At 39.8% G+C, this 19,220-nt stretch overlaps 3 protein-coding genes across 3 annotated transcripts in view; all 3 read left to right on the top strand.

The window, feature by feature from the left end:
• LOC134214378 (heparan sulfate 2-O-sulfotransferase pipe) overlaps positions 1-19,220 on the top strand; it is a 1,043,896-nt gene that overhangs the window by 786,741 nt on the left and 237,935 nt on the right. The window lies entirely within an intron of this gene.
• Positions 8,360-9,291, top strand: LOC134214750 (uncharacterized). Its single transcript, XM_062694077.1, has 3 exons — positions 8,360-8,474; positions 8,892-9,212; positions 9,257-9,291. Exons 1-3 carry the CDS (start codon positions 8,360-8,362, stop codon positions 9,289-9,291), a joined length of 471 nt encoding a protein of 156 aa, XP_062550061.1.
• On the top strand, positions 9,348-12,173 carry LOC134214377 (uncharacterized). The gene is made up of 3 exons (XM_062693766.1): positions 9,348-9,419; positions 10,308-10,618; positions 11,509-12,173. Exons 1-3 carry the CDS (start codon positions 9,353-9,355, stop codon positions 11,863-11,865), a joined length of 735 nt encoding a protein of 244 aa, XP_062549750.1. The 5' UTR covers positions 9,348-9,352; the 3' UTR covers positions 11,866-12,173.

Raw genomic sequence — 19,220 nt, 5'->3', positions numbered from 1 at the left:
CACTAGGGTATTGAATGCAATCGCAGCAACTGTCTAAACCCAATGCATATTCAAAACTATGCAAACAGTCAAGCCGACTTCAACCGCCAGCGAACCCTTCTTCTATTCTAACATTCGTTTTTTTTTTCGAAAGAATGGATTCAAATTAGAATTGAATTGAGTTCCAATTTGAAATCTGTATTATCTGTCCTTTCTAAAACATGAACTTTACCCCTGAAAATTGAATAAAATCGTTTTTAAATCAAAAAATAGTCGAGTCAAGTACAAGACACTGAAGACGACCGCACAGTTGTGGTCGAAATACGTATCTGCAAAGATAACGAAAATTAACTGGTGGAATTAAATGGACAGTACTTAATTCGTCTTAGACGGTTTAATACATTCCACTAAACGAGCTTAATATATTTTTCCAAAAAATAAGTTTTCTAAGGTAAACATGGAAAAATCCCGGGATCCCGGGATTTCCCGGGATATATGAACAAGTTCATCCCGAATCCCGGGACAACGAAAATGACCGGGAAATGGAAACTCTAGTAACACTGCATTCCAGGCGGGCATGTCGTGCTTGGTTCCGCCCACAAGCATGTATTTTGTTTTCGACGCATTCACCACCAGTCCAACTTTTGTTGCCTCACTTTTCAGGCAGGTGTACATTTTTGCCACCTTTGTAAATGTTTGGCTATTGTTATGGTTGCAAATTTGATTTGCACTCATTACGAAGAACAAAGGGGCGGAGCTAATGAGCTTTCTTAATTAGATACATTAGATATTGTCGCACAAATGAAGTTTTCTCGGGAATCTCCGATCGAGGGATCAGAGTCAGTCACAGTTAGTCTCAACGTCCGAGCTGTTCGGGCGTTTTCTCCTCGTACCAGCAAAGAAACTATAGAGCTTGCTCCAGCGTTTCGATCCACAATCAGATCCTTGTGGGATAGTCTGATGTGGACACCGGTTCGCCTATTTCTTGGCCTGTTGGCTATTAGGCAGTAACTGCGTAGATAACTCGGACGGTCGCTTAGGAACGCGTTATTTTTTAAAATCGAGTATCGGTCGGTTGGCTAGTAAATGCGGCGTCGGCGTAATCAGACTGCGTCGGTAAACCAGTCAGCCAATACAACGGCCAGTACCCCGGATCTGGCAAGAGCAGTAAAGAAGATGAAAGGCGACAATCGAAGGATGTCAACATCTGGCAGCACCCCGAAGCTGTCGCAAACGAAACACCGTCATAGCGAGCAATCGGTACAGCACCGGCGACACAGCCGTTAATGATAGCGATCTGGGTGATTTCGGCTATGATGCGGATGCTGAAGAAGAAGAAACGCAGCTCAGCGATTATGATGAAAAATGTTACCCTGGACAAGCTGATGAAGGATCTGGATGCCGAACGAGTGTCTTGCGAGTTCAAGCTTTTGTGCCGTGTTGGCACAAAATTGTCAACCAACAGTAAGAAGGACTACGATGCAGTCATCTCGTACCTGGAACGACGAAAGGCGCAGTACTATTCCCATGATTTTGCGAATGAGAAGCCATTCAAGTCGGTGGGCAGAGAACTACCAGATATGGACACCAAAGCCATCGAAATTGAGCTCATCAATCGTTACAAACTGCAGTCGTTGGGTGTTTTCCCAATGAAACGCAAGGAAGAAGAGACGAGAAGGTACCACGATCGGTAATATCTGGTACATTTTCGGAAGGGAACAGTAACAGGGTCGTATGCCGCTGGGGCTCCGAAACCGAGACTCAGTGTCAACGCTGGAATTCGGACACGACACTAAGTACTGCAACTGAAAATCTCGTTGTGCCAATTGTGTCTAAGGGCACCTCACAGTGGATTGTTTTCTGGAGGATGCAATCAAATTGAAATGCGTCAATTGTAAATGTAACTATCGGGGAAACGATCGATCGTGCTCGATGCGTACCGAATAGTGGGAGATAAGGAACAAGGCATCTACATCCAACCAACCTGGAAGGAAGAAGAACAACGCTCCGCCAACTTCGCCTATAAACGTACAGAATTTCCCTCCTCTTCGGATGAACTCCGATCCAGCCTCTAATCTAGCTGGGTTGGCCCTAGGGCTGGAGTTCTTCCACTACGGATCACCCGACCACAAAAAGAAGAAGAAAAAGAAGAAACATCGAACAGCTGCTGCTCTTCGACGAGATGGTCACCGTACTACACAAATATCAAAACAGACAGGAGCAGATCCGTACTCTGGGTCGATCCTTCACCAGATATGGCTGCTAAACCCATCAAAACTCTACTGTGGAACGCCTGCTCGCTGGCGGACAAACGTGAAGAGCTCATCGAGTTTTTCCATACCAACGATATCGACGTGGCAGCTCTAACGGAAACCCATCTCAAGCTAAATCTATAGTCTTTTTGATCACATTGTCATCCATCTAAATCGTCATTCAAGGGGCTCGGATCTAGGACCGGTGAAAATGATAGCAGCATACTGTGCAAAGCAATGTACCAAGGAGAACAGTGACAAATTCAAGCAAATTGACCAGATGGAGAGGTAAGTTCATACTGGTTGGGGACCTGAACGCAAGGTGTGAAGATTGGAACAACTGCATACGCAATACGAACGGACGTCTTCTCGCGGACGATACACAGGCAGGATACTATTCTATATATGCACCGGACGACCCCACGTTCCTATCAGCAGTAGGAAACCCATCCACCTTGGACATCTTCTTATCAAATCTTGGCGACAACATTTCCCACCCACTCATCATCAACGACCTGCGATCCAACCACTATCCGATGGTAGTCACTGCAGGAAACATCGAGATCGAGACCAATCATCGTAAAATGAGAAACGATTACCATCATGTCGATTAGGTCGCATTTTAACGCACCATAGACCACAACCTAAACTTCAACACCGAACTTCCCATCACCGAAGACATTGACCACGCACTGCTAGAGTTCCAGAGGGCTATCGAGTCAGCAGAGGAGACGTGCAGCAGGAAGGTTTCAATTGTAAGTAGATTCCTAACGATTGACTCCACTACCATGCTAATCATAAATCTGAGAAATGTCTGATGAATGCAATTCCAAAGATCTCGAACAAATACCTGGTGAAAACGAAGCCAAAACCAATCTGAAAGTACATGATTCGTGTCTCATCACCTCTTCAGAAAAAGCCAGCTGAAAATGATGACTTCGACCTCTTAGGTCAAAACTTTTTATTGGTTGATAGCACCAACATCATCATTTTCTATCAGGTCAACTGTCTCAAAGAAATCTAAACTTAAAAACCCTGATTAATCCACCTAGCGGTAAAAAGCAAAAAAAACACGAAGAAGAAGAAGAAGAAGTAATGTGTAAACCAAGCTTACATATTGTATATCTGCCCCTGAAAATTGAGTTGTACAAAGTGATGCAATTTAAGTGTGGACCTGAACACCCTTATCAATCAATGGATTTATTGCAGGTCGGTATCGAGGTATCAAGTTCAGTATAACGAAAAACGTCATACTTCAGATTTAGAATATGTAACGATAGATATCTAACCTTTTGCGTGTGCTTGATAACCTACTCTCAACTATACACTCGTTCACGATTTGGCTTTTTTTCCATTAGGCGATAAAACGCAAACACCCAGAAACCGTAGAGATAACGAATCAAAAAGATAAAGACGCTCACTCGCATGCCAGTTCCAAAGTGCTTTAGTTTGAGGTCGAAAGAAAAGTTTTCCGCCTCTCAACTCGACTGGCCGCCCACCCCCTCATCACATGTTCCCAAGTGCGACAACAGTATCGAAACCAGTTATCGTGCAAAGGGGCAAAACAACTCAGCGACGCAACGGCGGACGGCCCATCTTTTGAGCCATCATCAGCTGTGCGACGACGACGACGACGATGACGACGAGGGCCTCGTCTCAACTTTCGTAGCGGTTTCGATTCGCGCGCACGGCGGCGCACACGCTAAGTGGGTGCCTACGCCAAGAGTGTGACGCGGCAGCTTTCCTCGATGGATGGGTGGAGGATCGGAGAGGGTATGCGTGCTCGTGAGGTGCGGGTTTGTCGAGACATTGACTGTGCAGTAACGGTGAAGGATGATATGAGTTCAAGTTTAAGGCTGTCGCTTAGGGTGTGTGGATCTTGCAAATGAGAAGTTTTTTATTTATATCGAAAATAGGAGAAGTTCAAAACAAACTATGAGTACGGGTATCAACCATACAAGCCTTATTATTTACATTATTTAGACCAAAAGTACAATTCAATTTTACTTTTCAAACCTTTTTAATAACGAATCTTCTCTCTTAAATTTTCATTAGCTGTCTTCCCGGGCTCCCTACTAAAACATGGTTTTTGGAATACGCTTCGGTAAGAACTAGTTTTGATTTCGAACACCCTACTGTCTCTTCTCGACCGAAAAGTACCGGTTGTGCACCAATCTGACTTGAAACGTCGGCGACAGTCAGCGAGACGATGGTGGTATGACGGCATTGACGTTTGTTTCAGTTTTGGATCGCCGCCTCTAGGCGGTAGTGAGGTAGGTCAGTGAAAGAAGATAACATGCGTTTGAACTTATACGAGCTGGCTAAGTGGACTATGAATTCTGTTGTTTCAATGTAAGTTAAATGTATGATACATGAGAAGATAACCACTTAAGATGTCGGCGACAAATGGCATGTTAAGGTGAGATAAAGCAGGTAGCGACACCGACATAGGTAATTATAATGTTAACAAGTCGAGATAAAGTGCAAGTGGTTACTTTTGGGGAACAACAAAACTGATAAATGAATATGTACATTGTACGTTCTTATGAGAATGTGCAATGAAAACAGAACGATTTTAAGTATGCTACTATCAATTGAAAATGAAACGTTTAAATTTGTCAGATTAGACCGGAATTTCGACCAAAACACGTTTAGCATGGTTTCTTATATTTTGTCGCGCTAGAAACGCAATCAGAACTTTCGGAAGTTCTGACAGTCTATTCATGCTGCAACCTTCATTAGTTGGAACTGAAAAGCACGTGAAACGTTCACAAATCGAGAGCTTATCTTATGTATAGAGCGACACAAGATGGGCCATGATGCCAAACCGACAGCATATCTAGGTCTGCGAAGTTTTTGAGCGTGACATCGTTGAAGTAATAAAATTTATTTTTTATTTATTTATTAAATAAATGTATTTATTAAATTATTTTATTTTTATATTATTATATGTATTTATTAAATAAAATACGTCCAATCGAACCTTCGGGTAAAGGTAACAAGTATACAAGACAGAGTAGCACAAAGAATTCAATATTCTTAGTAGGTCATCGGCAGAGTTAGAAAAAGTGAGCTTGTTCTCTGTGAAGAATCTAAATAGCGGGACCTTGTCATGATACTCTTGAAAAAAAAAACAAGACAAAAACTGTAACGAAACCGGTACTGCATTGGTTCTCAAGGGTTAGGGACAAAAGGTCGAAAGACAAAACGTCGAAAGGACAAAAGGTCGGAAGACAAAACGTCGAAAGACAAAAGGTCGAAGGGACAAATGGTCGAAAAGGACAAAAGGTTGAAAGGGACAAAAGATCGAAAGGACAAAACGTCGAACGGGACAAAAGGTCGGAACGGAAAGAACGTCGAAAGGGACAAAAGTTCGAAAGAAACCAAAGATCAATAAGATCAAAGAATCGAAATGGACAAGGAACTGAAACGGAAAGAGTTAATCTAGCACCAGAGTTGCCCTACACAGTTACCAAAAACTCTACTCTTTCATTTTTCACAATTTTTAACAAATAAATAAAATTTATTCAATGAGTACAACTAATAGATGGATGTTGAGTTTTCTAAATGTCACTTCGATCAAAATGGTCAAAATGGTGCACGCCGCACAACAAATACACCGGCGTATATTACACGCCGGTTTATTTTCAATGTGTGCGCCTGCGTGGCTGCGGAGTGCACTATTTCGACAGATCGAAGCGACATTCAGAAAACCAGGATTTTCATCTATTATTTGCACTCATTGAATGAATTTTATTTAATTGCTGAAAATAGTTTCAAATAAAAGAGCTACTTTTTTGCCAACTGTATAGTACAACTCTGTCTCGCGCAATACAAGTTTTATTCAATAAACATTATTTTTATCTCTAACAGAACTATCTAGATATTCATAATATTGTTTCATAGTAATTATTCCTTCTTTGAAAATTGTTCATTCTTCAATTTTGATTGTTGTGATGAGTGTGTTATTTCTACTCGAAGTTAAATGCATTTCATAAATTCTTTCGGAATACACCCAACTTGTTATCAACTTGTTCTTGATCGTTCTTTTGACCCTTTCGACTTTTTGTCCTTTTTGACCTTTTGTCTTTTTCGACCTTTTGTGCCTTTCGACCTTTTGTCCTTTCGACCTTTTGTCACAGATTCGTGTGAAGCGGCAGACGTATCAGAGCGGGGGAACTAATCCTGGAGCAGAAGCATGAAGTACAGTCGGATACAGGACCACTGTAAGAGCACCAAGGAGCTGGTGTAGGTGAGATTTCTGCAACTCGGATGTTAAAAGTAAGGAATGTCCGGTAACCTGTGGAGTACCCCAAGGCAGCAACATAGGGCCTTTATTTTTCCTCACATATGTCAATGACATTGCCGACGATACGGCAATTTCGTATAAAGGTCCACAAGCTGTGAAAGTAGTTCAAGATATGAGGCAAGATATGATTCTGATCTCAGCCTATTTAGAGAATAACCTTCTAGCACTTAATCTAAGGAAAACTAAGATGATGATCTTCAGTTTGCTTAAGAAAGATAGAGAAACTTGTCCAAATCTGGTTGTCAACGATACAATAATTGAGAAAGTACCCGAATACGAATATATGGGAATACATACCGACGATCGACTTAACTGAAACGTGCACACGCAGCTGATTATCTCTAAGTGCGCTTCCCTGTGTGGAGTACTACGAAAACTATCCCAGTTTGCTCCACGCGACTTGTTCTGTCTGCCATATCATACGGTACCACCTATATCAGGGATATACATGCTTCAAGTCGGCATCTGCATGTACAAAATTATCAACGATTCTGGTACCCTCCACAACTGGTCGTTTAGAAGTGCCCAACATCGACATCGTACAAGATATGCGGATTAGCTTCAACGGGTTGGATTCCGAACAGAAATAGGAAGGCGTAGATTTTCCAATACTGGGCCACATGTGTATAATAAAATTCCCGAGCTCGTGAAAAGTGCTCCATCCGTTTTCGTGTTCAAGCGTAATCTTAAAATTTACATAGTTAATAACTCTGTGAATTTGATAGACATCTAATAATTTTTGATGTTAATAATACTATCTATTAAGCTTATATAGTTTTAGGATTTTAGTTAAGTAAGAACAACACCTTTTAAAGAACACAAGTTCAGTAGGCAGAGTTCACAATAACATCTATATTCCCCTCAAGAAATGAAATAAAATGAAAAAGATTATTTTTAAGGACCTTGGACAGCTCATCCATGGAAATTAGATTTACAATATGCTTATTTAAACAAAAAAAAAAAAAAACTCAAGACCCCATTTTTTTTTGGTTTTGAGTGGTTTGAAAAATAGAATGTTCAATCAGTGCTGCAAAGTGTCACCGTTAAAGTCATGCAAAGCCTGACAATAACAAAATCCATGTCATGTGTCAAGTACTAAATTGTGATGCCCAAATGTGGAACTCACATGCTTGGTGTGACGCTGACCATGAAAGTGACATTGAAGCAACAAGCTTTTGGTCACTCACTATGTCTTCACTTTTTCTGACTGTGAGCACCAGTATGAATGATAGCAGAAGTTTCCAAAATTTATGATTGTCATAGCCTTGTCATCCTGATTGTCGTGATAGTCACTCGATCGTGTGCTTAAGTGAAGTGTTCGAATTCGAAACTAGGTCTCTCGCCACCAATGGAAGCTTCGGGAAGCGGAAGCGGAAAGTCCAGGAAGCGTACATACGCGTCTGCGGCCTGGGAGTTAATAAAGAAAGAGGACGATCGGTTTATCTGCAATATCGACGCAAAAATCGGCTGCCGATATGAGCAGACGCGGTACGAAGGAGGAAATTTTATAAGGCATTTCCGTTTGATGCACGGAGAGCTGGCACGAGTTCACGGTTTTTTTGACAAAGAGAACGAGCCTCCTAAACGGAAGAAAGTGATTACGAAACGGTCTGTCGCAATCGACCATGAAACGATTATTCATGCAAGTGTGGAGCTTGTTACAGTGAATAATCTTCCGCAAAACTGCTTCGAATGGTCTGCATTCCGGAGGGTTTGGGGTGTGTGCTGTGATGCCCTAGGAATCACAATTAATCGGGACAACATCAAAACACACATCCGAGCGGTTGTGTCTAGACTTATTGATTGGCTCACTAACGAGATGCGCGGAAAGCTTGTATCTTTAAAAGTGGATTCTGCGGTGCGCTACAGCCGACATGTGCTAGGTGTAAACGCACAATACGAACTGGATGGACGCATGGTGTGTCGTACTCTGGGTAAGAAAATCGACTTCGCACATTTTTCTATCATAACATGTAAAAAAGCACTATCTGACATTTGTAAACAAAGACCTTTGTGCCCTTCCAGTGCTTATTACACACAAGCAAAATAATACCACCAATAGATGGATCACCACCTGCTGGTAGTATTATTTTGTGTGGGTGAAATGAAAAAAAGCTCTACAGAGACACAAACGTTTTTGTTTGTAAAAATCAGATAGGCCCTTTTTACATGTTATGGTAGGATTATTCTTTATCGATATTATATGTTACGTGAGGATTTACGGGTTATCCATGACTCTAGCCAACTAAATTTGACCAATCTAGATTTCCTTTGCCCCTCGTAGCCAAACTCCGCTACAGCTCCGTTTTTATGTCGTGTAACAACATGCTAATGTTTATTTCATTTCCCAGCAATGCTCGAGGTTCACGAAAGCCAGACCGCCAAGTTTTTAAAGAATAGAATCCTTGACGTCCTGAAGAGGTATCATCTTCCGTTGGAGCAAATATTTTCCATTACCACCGACAATGGCGCGAACATGCTGGCAGCTGCCAAAAAATTGCAACAGGAGTTCGCAATGCTGCAATCACAGGTGGAACATGGAACGACCGACGATGAAGATGATACTGCAGAAGACAATTTCATCGAAGCCTTAATGGCAGAGCTTACCGAACAGTTCAACATTATCCGTTGCGCTATTCGCACTCTGGGACTTGCCCTGAATGATGTCATTAGTATTGATAATCCTATCATGAAAGCCATTTCAACCATCGTTAAGCAATCCAAAAAGGTGAAATACAATCCTATTTTTGATTACCACAAAGAAAAGCGTCCTCCATTGTGGTCTCCCACGCGCTGGGGTGGCAAATACAAAATGTTGCGGTTCATAAGCAAACGTGAGCAATTTTTCACGTCACTCGGAGAGCAGTATCCTGAACTAGGTAATTTTGAGAATAACTTTCGAAAACAATAACTTGCATTAAAATAAATGTTCTTTCTTGATATATTAAACACATTACAAAATAGATAAAAAGAACAAATAATTGTACTTTTTTAGAAGCCGCTATTTCAAAAATGTATTACAGTTGTGCAGGAGCGCTCCTTAGCCGTGCGGTAAGACACGCGGCTACAAAGCAAGACCATGCTGAGGGTGGCTGGGTTCGATTCCCGGTGCCAGTCTAGACAATTTTCGGATTGGAAATTGTCTCGACTTCCCTGGACATAAAAGTATCATCGTGTTAGTCTCATGATATTAGAAACCTCGCAGTTAATAACTGTGGAAGTGCTTAATGAGCACTAAGCTGCGAGGCGGCTCTGTCCCAGTGTGGGGATGTAATGCCAGTAAGAAGAAGAAGAATTACAGTTGTGCAGAACTCAGGAAGTGGTCGTTTTTTTTTTCGAATTTTTACCTTAAACATGTGTTTCGAAGAAAAACAACGTTGTAACAAATGTTCCGTTTGTCTGTGCACTACAATTCACTTGACAGCTAGTGAATTCGCTAGTAAGTTAGGTTCGGTTATTCTAACTAGCGAATTTCTGTTTGATGATGCGGCCACAGACATTTAGACGTAATATCCAAAACATTTATATTCAATATCTTCGTTCAGTTAAACACACCAGGTGACACCATCTGTCGTGCATGTGTCACGAGCTTATAGTTCATAACACATATAGATTTTACACCCTCGTGTTGCGTAGAATATTTAGACTGCGCAAAATGTTTCATTCACTAGAAAACAGCACCAGCATTATTCAAGGGGCTATCCAAATATTTCATAAACCATATTTTGACGATTTCTAAAAAAAGTATTTCTATTTTTTCTATGCAGCTATTGATGGTGAGACATGGAACTTCATAAAAGAATACGAGGAGGCTTTCAGATCTTTCTACACAGCCACCAAGCTGATGCAATCACAACATCAACCATTTTCCGAGTTTTATATGCTATGGCTAAATGGCATTCAAGAACTGACTAAGCTCAAGAACAATCGATTTGTGACACCATTGACAAGCGCTTCGCTGAACCGTTTGAAAAAGTTGAAAGAAAACCAGCTCTTCCGGGCCGCTCTGTATTTGGATCCCAGATTTAACTTCTTGGTCTCTAAGATACTCAGCACCGAAGAAAAGGAACAATCACAGGTAATTGCGTATAACTGATATTAAGTTTAGACCGAAACATTGGCAAACCTCCCCTTCAATTGCGTCACATAATATTTGAACGAAGCTGAAACTAAAATTAATTCAAACGAAGTTACTCAAAATAATAAAAAAAAAAACAGGTGAACAATTTATTAGTGTAATGATTTTCAGGTCTGTTTGTTTGTGATAAACATTATTATGCAAATTGCATTGCAAATAGTTTTTAATAGAGGGGGTAGTATACTGTTACTCGGCCTGCGCTTCACAATATCTGTGCGATGCAACAGCCTAATGCTTAATTTCTCGTGATAAAGGTAAAAATCCAGATGAATTCACCTAGCAGTGGTCCTAATTAGCAAACAATGACTGTATTTCGCACACACACGTATATACAAACACACACACACATTCATACAAACTTACAGATATCATCTTAGTTCGTAGAACTGAGTCGAATGTACTATACTATATATACTATGTATAATACTTGTCCCTTCGAGCTTTTATTGAATAAAACGTTTTCAGTATGCACATATAGCTATAAGTACATTTTAGTTGTACGAGTACGTACAGTTATTCGGATCAGTTTGTTCAATCCAGTCATTTTAGTGTTACGGGATGGATCCTTAAAAATTTCAATACAGCCATGCTACATGTAAGAAAGTAAGAAAACAAATGTAAGAAAGGGACTGATACCACTAGGTGAATTCATATGGGTTGCAAAATAATATTACCGCAGGATTATGTGTCTTAAGGTCAATAAAAATCCGACCTAACTGTCTTAGATGCTTTTCGTCTCATACAAATCTGGCTAAAAAAATTAAAGATCCCATCGTTAGCACCTGCATAGAAAGTAAAAAAACAGTATTCAAATATAAATTTACTTTTAGGAGTATTTGATCCGAATTTGGGAGAGGCTTAATGCACTCCGCTCTGCATCATCGAATGAGACATCACCGGATATTTCTATGAACGAATCCTCGACATCCACAGCAGATGAAATGGACGATTTCATCACTGACATGTACGGTGGAACGCTGATGCCTACGAATTCGTCGAAATCTTTGGATAATATCCGCCAACAGATTAAAATGCTGGAAATTGAACCTCGGCAGCCGCACACGTATGACGTATGGAACCATTGGTTAGCCAGAAAGGCCTCACATCCGGAGCTTTTGCTGTGGCTATGGTGGTACTTTCGGCGCCTTCTGACCAAGCATCGGTTGAAAGAGCGTTCAGCGCTTTAGGTCTTGTATTAACAAGTCATCGCACGGGAATGACCGATGCACATCTGGAGGACACGCTGTTGGTAAAACTGAACCAGACCATCGTTGACAATATAATGCCTATGCTGTATCCATGGAAGGACTTCAAATGAGTCCGTGACCCATGTATAATTACAAAACTATATCCTTAAAATTTGACTTTAACTCATGTGAAGACAATAATTGAATTTTTTGTGAGTATGAAAGTCTTACAAATGTTTCGGTAGTGCTATCTATACCGTTTTTCATACCTATACCTTGTTTTAATAATTTAAATAAAGAGAGATGAACCACAGATGAACCAGATGAATTACTCATTATGATTATAGATAATGGAATCCATAAATGAACAATGGTTGAGTTGTATTATTTTAGTATGTATATTTGCATGTCTCATACGAGTATGCGCCACATGCGGCATGATCTGAATACCTTTCTTGATGTTATGCTCACTTAAGAGCTGAGCAGAATGGATGTCAATTATTTATCATCGATACTTGTTAATACCCTTTATCAGAATATTATTACAAAAACCATTAATTTCAGCTACGTAGTCCTACGTCACCTTTGTGTACAACTTGACTGGACTCAACCTTTGTGTTTTCATTCCAGTTCAGCATTACAACGTAATAATGATTTTAATTACTATTTGTTTGTAATATTCATATTTACCTTTGACTACTGTTAATTCCGAACATTGATGACATTCTTTTATTCTTGGTTATAATAAATTAAGCAATTGATTTTCACATTTATTACTCCGTGACGGTGACTATTCGTGGCATGTACAATTTTACTCTTCTACAATAAATTCAAACAGCTTATTTTGTATACGTGGTAACGGGTCATTCACAAATTACTTGACGCTTGTAGGAAGTACAATCGAAGTATAACTACGTAATATCCTGCAGTTTTCTTAGTATAGTATAAAGCGACTGGATCAATGAAATATTTTCACAACGTATTGTCTTATTAATCGACGATTTGTTTTATTAAAATTTTGTGATACACAGCGTACACAACGGTCATTTGAACTCCATTACCCAACTTCAGCTGAAAAAAGCGACGAATCTTGTAGTGTTCCCTTCACAGATCCGTATGCTAGCAGCGACAATCGTTGAGCGTTTTTGTGGGTCTAAGCGTTTTCGGTTGTTCGAAGCAAACTCAATATTTTTCAACGTCGCATTTATAGCCTTCCTTCATTGGTGTCAAATTTACGGGATACAGTTTTTCCCCCTTTGCGCTTTCGCGGTTCAGACGAAAAGCTAGGAGACTTTTCACAAATTAAGTAACGCTGTATAAGCAAAAAAGAACTTTTCCACATTTTTTTACGATAGGGAGACGGGAATTAAAAATCCATTTGTGCGTTACTTAATCTGTGAATAGTCCCTAGGCGCTACCTGTTGCAGTATATTACTGGCATGACCCTGATGTACTCGTAAGGGCTATTGTGGTTGGGATGTTGGTTCGATGTCGATGGCATGACGGTCCTGAAAATCCGGCTCCAAAGGTGCTGGAGGATCGAGATATCGTCCATAAAAATAAATATACTAGGTACACATTGTACGGTAACTGTTTCGCAATTTCTCATGAAGAAGCTTGAATTTATTTATCTGCTTGACGATTATTCTAATGTGCTGCGATCCTAAAAAATAATAAATCATTGGTCTAGGTCTATCTAAAACTCGGATATAAGCATTATTACCTTTATTGTTCCTGTTTTTCCTCGTATGCAACACTTTACGCTAATGGGGTTCTTTTTTGGTCACACTACCACAAGCGGAATATCTTGCTCGCCAATGTTCAATATACTGCACTACACTGTCGGTGGTGTTGTTTGGATTGGGAGAAGGTAGACTCCGGTACGTGCTGGACATCGTCAGACGGATTTGGCACTTTTATTAGGTGAAGTTTTAGTCATGAAGATGCTGCAAGAAGTTTTGTATACAGTTGTTTGCTTATTGCAATAGTCTACTTGAATTTACATACCATTTGATGTGATTTGAAATTCAAATCCAAATCCAAAATTCAAGTAAATTTGTTCCCGAGCCTTTTTCCACGACCACCGTCATTACAATCGGACAACAACAAAATCAATCATCAACGGCGCTCACCTGCACTTTTGACAGCTGACCGAAGTGATGCTCTCTATGGCTCTCAGCTCGTGGTTGTCAGTCTGTGCGTCACGCTTGCCTCAGGAACTCGAGCATCAACTTCTGCATGTCATGATGCGCTGTCAATGATTGTCAGTAATGAACGTCGTTTCGAAACAGGATGTGTTTTGTTTACGGTTCTGATCATCTCGTGATAGTCACGACCAAGATGAATACACCACTAGGTGTTCCAATCTGCCAAATTCACGATTCAGCCATCTTGGATTTTAGTATGGGAGAGCCAGCCGGTTTGTTTATGTTTTGCACCGAAAATGAATTTTTCACCCCCGCCTTCTTCTCGTCCATAAATTGGGCAGACTGAAACACCTAGCTGTGTATTCATCTTGGTCACGACATTTTGCAAGACTGTGTTCAATACTACCTTCACAGTCTCTATGTTGATCTGAGGAGCGAGAAGTGAGTTGAACGCTCGCTAGCGCCTATGAGGGAAAACGCAGTATCAGAATAAGTACAGCATGGCTAATCTGAGGCGTTCATAGCAAATTGACCTCTCGTCTGATGCCACGAGGGCGGACGCAGCTTGTTCTAATTTTTTTTTCTTTTCTTCTCTTCAGCGGAAATAACTAGAATTTTGTAAGAATGTAGTGTATTGAACAAGAAAGTCATCCCGTAAAAGCTTGTTAGTCGTCGACTAACCGCGTCCTGCCACTACTACAGTACTGTTCTGGATACTACATACAGTGTGTAAGCAACTGAACAAAGATACGCAAATAATATCATCTTAGCAGAAGAGGAGCAGAAGTAGCGCATCAGAAGTATTTTGATACGCGTTGAACCCGACAATTCCTCATCGGAAGCATCGACTGCTAAGTGGTAACTGTGGAGAATAAAGTGAGTCGGAAAAAAGCATTCGTATTTTTAGTTACATACTTTGGATTCACGATAAAAATAATGAAATAAACTAAACTATTTTAAAATGACAATAAAAAAAAAATGATAAAGTATTTGAAATTCAATCGTAATAGGCATTTGAAATGCCAGCACACAAAGAAGCTAATGAGAAGAAATTTGAAATTCAATCTCAGTAGGCTGACAGGGAATTCTAGATTGTTCGAATGAAAATAAACGGCGATCATTCAGTGTTCATTTCTTGGAGCGTAAGCACGCTTTCCAATTTTCGGAGTTGAAGACAAATTTTCCGCTGATTTCAGAGCGAGGATTTGTAAGGCTACGACAGTAACGAGATTTGGATAAGTCATCTGAGCAGGAAACATGAGATAGTCTTTAGGTCTTAAACCGTCTAAGACGAATTAAGTACTGTCCATTTAATTCCACCAGTTAATTTTCGTTATCTTTACAGATACGTATTTCGACCACAACTGTGTGGTCGTCTTCAGTGTCTCGTACTTGACTCTACGAATAACGATAAACGATAACGACTACGATAACGAAAATTAACTGGTGGAATTAAATGGACAGTACTTAATTCGTCTTAGACGGTTTAATACATTCCACTAAAAGAGCTTAATATATTTTTCTTTAGGTCTTGTTGTCCTTGATTCTGAACCACATTTATAATGGCCGCTTGAGGTTTGATGTCTGCATAGGCCCAGGCATACGAAATCTTCTGCCTTTCTTGACTGTGGTTGACAAAACGTCAGGGCACGTATTTTTTCAACGTAGGACTACGTTTGTGTTTTCTATATTGGGGAACACTTTGCGATTGCGAATATCGGAGACCGTCACGAAAATATGATATACTTTGAACGTTAACGGCTCAACTGTTTCTCCATGGATTTTCATTTTTTCTGGACCAATCAATTATTCATTATCAAAAATTAACAAACAGTTAAGAACCAATCCCGTACATGCATCGCAAGCACAGACCAACACCACAAACACCAAAAACGAGTAAAAAAGTCTCGCCCATTTTTCCGGCACTTATCCTGTCCCATTATTTCCTATTGAAAATTGACCAGATCGGACTATGGGATCAGAAGTTTTGGTCAAAATACTTTTTTACATCATAAACGAGTAAACCCTGCCCCATTGTTTTCTATTGAAAATTAGCCGGGTCGGAAACGAGTTAAACAGTCTCGCCATTTTTTAGGCACTTACCCTCAACAAAAATGCTCGCAACAAGTTGCATTCGACGCAAAACTCTATCCCATTGTTTCTTATTGAAAATTGGGCTCAGAAGCTATGACCAAAATGTTGACTTTTTTTTCGCGCAGGAAATGCGGAAAAAGTCTCGCCCACTTTTAAGGCATTTGTCCTCATCCGATTTGCTCGCAACAAAATTTGCATTCGATGGGAAATCCTGCCTTTGAGACCCATCGTGTTATGTACCAATCAACTCAGTTCGACGAATTGAGGTGATGTCTGTGTGTTTGTGTATGTATGTGTGTGTATGTGCGCAAAAAGTCTCTCCAATTTTTCTGGCACTTATCCTTAATCGATTTGCTCGCAACAAGTTGCATTCGACGCAACATCCTGTTCCATTGTTTCCTATTGAAAATTATCCGGATCGAACTAAGTGATCAAAAGTTCTGGTCAAAATACATTTTCCATACCAAAAGTGCGTAGAAATTACTCACTCGAAAGAAACGAAAAAGGCACCATCACCGCTAGGTGGATTAATCTGTTTTTTTTTATCTAACAGTAGTATTTTTTCAAGTGAAATCTTTTGTGATTGAATCTTTCGCTTCTCTTGCAATAATGGATAGAACATCGAGTTTTGAAACATATTGTTTGGAAGATTTTGTACCAAATAAATTTGGTTACACTGGCGATCACCTCGTCAGAGCTACCGACTGAATAATAACAAGGTCTCGATTGTCCTAGCTTTCAGAAAACACGTATTTTGCCGAGAGTTGTTTACGGAGGTCTGTTTTTTATTTTGCTGAGCTGCAGAAATAAAAACTGACTGTGTATTCTTTAATATTGCGAAAATTGTTCAGATACTCAAAATTACCTTCGCCCTTTATCTTCGCTAGACACTCAAGACCCTCAACTTCAGTAGGCTCAAGTCTCTTTTTAATAAATTACTCAGATCTGTTACAGATTTCTTTACATTCCATTTCTAGTGGATTGAATCTCCAGGCTTTACAGATTCTTCATGGACTGTCCCGCATAATTCGGGACATTTGGCCACTGTAACCTAATACCTTCATGTAGATAGCGTGATGGTGTTGATAGAGTAAGCGCATCCCACGGCTATTATTGTTAAGGTTCGACTCTCACCGCAGCGCATCACAGAATTTTTCTAATTGTTCGCGCAAAAAGTGAGTGAGTGAGCGATAAAGGTTTTCATCTAGCAGTCACTATTTTCGTTTATCTTCCAAGGCTAACTCCATAAAAAAGTGTTGGATGAAAAATATCCCTCACCTTAAGCAACGTAAAAAATTCGCTCGCCTAATATTTTCAGCAGACCTCAGTAAAAATTTAGGAAAAGTCGAGTTTTGTACTGCAATCAACAGCTTTCATACTGCTTAGATCTGTGGAAAAAACTATTTTGGAAATTTACAAATTCAATAAATCTTCATGAATTTGGTTGAAAATTTGTCTAGAGACTTTATTCAAGATGTTAATTGAAACGGAGAGGTGGCACTTTGAATCTGTAATACTTTTCAAAATTGTGAACAGATCTAATCAATATGAAATCTGTTGATTACAATTAAAAAATCGTTATTTTCTGAGGTCTGTTTGAAAATGTTAGGCGATGAATATTTTTACGTTGTTTATGATGAGGGGCATACTTTTGAAAATGGTGAACAGGTTCAAAACTGATCTGTTACTTATGTCCTTTTGTAAAACTAAGCTAGATTCTCCCTATGGCACTTGGGTAACAATTGAGCCGTTACAAACATTAACTGAAAATTATGTCCTAATAATTCCCGTCAAAAAACTCCTCGGATTTGTTAAAGAACGTTTTCAAAATCCCGATAATTTTCCATAAAAATTGTTGTGGTCCCCTCAAAAAAATCTGAGGGGGTAGGGTAAGGGAGGTATTTTGGACCACCAGTTCGACGGCTCATATTTTTTACCATCTTCTTCTTCTTCATTAGCATTACATCCCCCACTGGGACATTGCCGCCTCGCAGCTTAGTGTTCACTAAGCACTTCCACAGTTATTAACTGCGAGGTTTCTAAGCCAAGTTACCATTTTTGCATTCGTATATCATGAGGCTAACACGATGATACTTTTATGCCCAGGGAAGTCGAGACAATTTCCAATCCGAAAATTGCCTAGACCGGCACCGGGAATCGAACCCAGCCACCCTCAGCATGGTCTTGCTTTGTAGCCGCGCGTCTTACCGCACGGCTAAGGAGGGCCCCATTTTTTACCATACTGAGTGCAAATTCCTCTTGGTGGTCCAAAGTAAGAGCCCCCGTAAGGGTGGTCCAAAGTACTTCCTTTACCCCAGACATATTTTTTTTTTAAATATAGGTATCGACCTTATTTAAATCTAAATATAATGAACAAAATTAATTTTGTCAGCGGATTTTTTTGTATTCGTTTTTTGCATTGTATGTATGTAATGTATGTATGCAAGCATTGTATCTATAACTTATGTCCGTGATACCTCGCGGAGTATAAAAAATAACTTTACTCACTAAAACTCTTTAATTTTACAATCACTACTAAGTCACAATCAAAACTGAACTTAATTATCACTTTTATTAACTAAATCTGCTGAATCGCAAATCCTCTGGGTGGTTCGATTCTGATGCAACCTTCGTCCGCGTGGTTCAATTGGTTTGCGCTCGTCATCGATTGGAATACGGGTGCCTGGTTTTGGTTTGTTGCTATGGTCGTCAGTTTGGGTTCTGCTGACATCTTTGGTTGATGGAAGCCTCAATCATGGGTTTGGTTGATTGGTGTAGGTGTAACGTATATAATGCAAAAAATAAACTATTCAATAAAAATTCCGCGGAAAAAAAATTCGTTTCGTGTCGTTAAATTTCAAATCGAATGGACCTCGATTTCGTTTAGTTTAGCCACAATGGTTAAAATAACTCCGGTTGATAATACAATTAAAACACAAAATCCTTTCATAGAAAGCATGAATTAGCTGGGTGGGTATAAAGCATAGATAATTGTTATCCCTTATTGGCATCATGGTTTGCCCAGTGAAAAGCAATGATTAATGTGTTTCTTTCTGGATGGTGGGTGTGATCCCTTCTTTAAAAATATCGCTGGAAAATTTAGAAATAGACGTT

Source organism: Armigeres subalbatus, chromosome 2, assembly GCF_024139115.2.
Source record: "Armigeres subalbatus isolate Guangzhou_Male chromosome 2, GZ_Asu_2, whole genome shotgun sequence".
In the NCBI taxonomy this organism is placed as follows: Eukaryota; Metazoa; Arthropoda; class Insecta; order Diptera; family Culicidae; genus Armigeres; species Armigeres subalbatus.
Note: the sequence above shows the minus strand (reverse complement) of the source record. Positions and strands in the feature narration are given on the sequence as shown.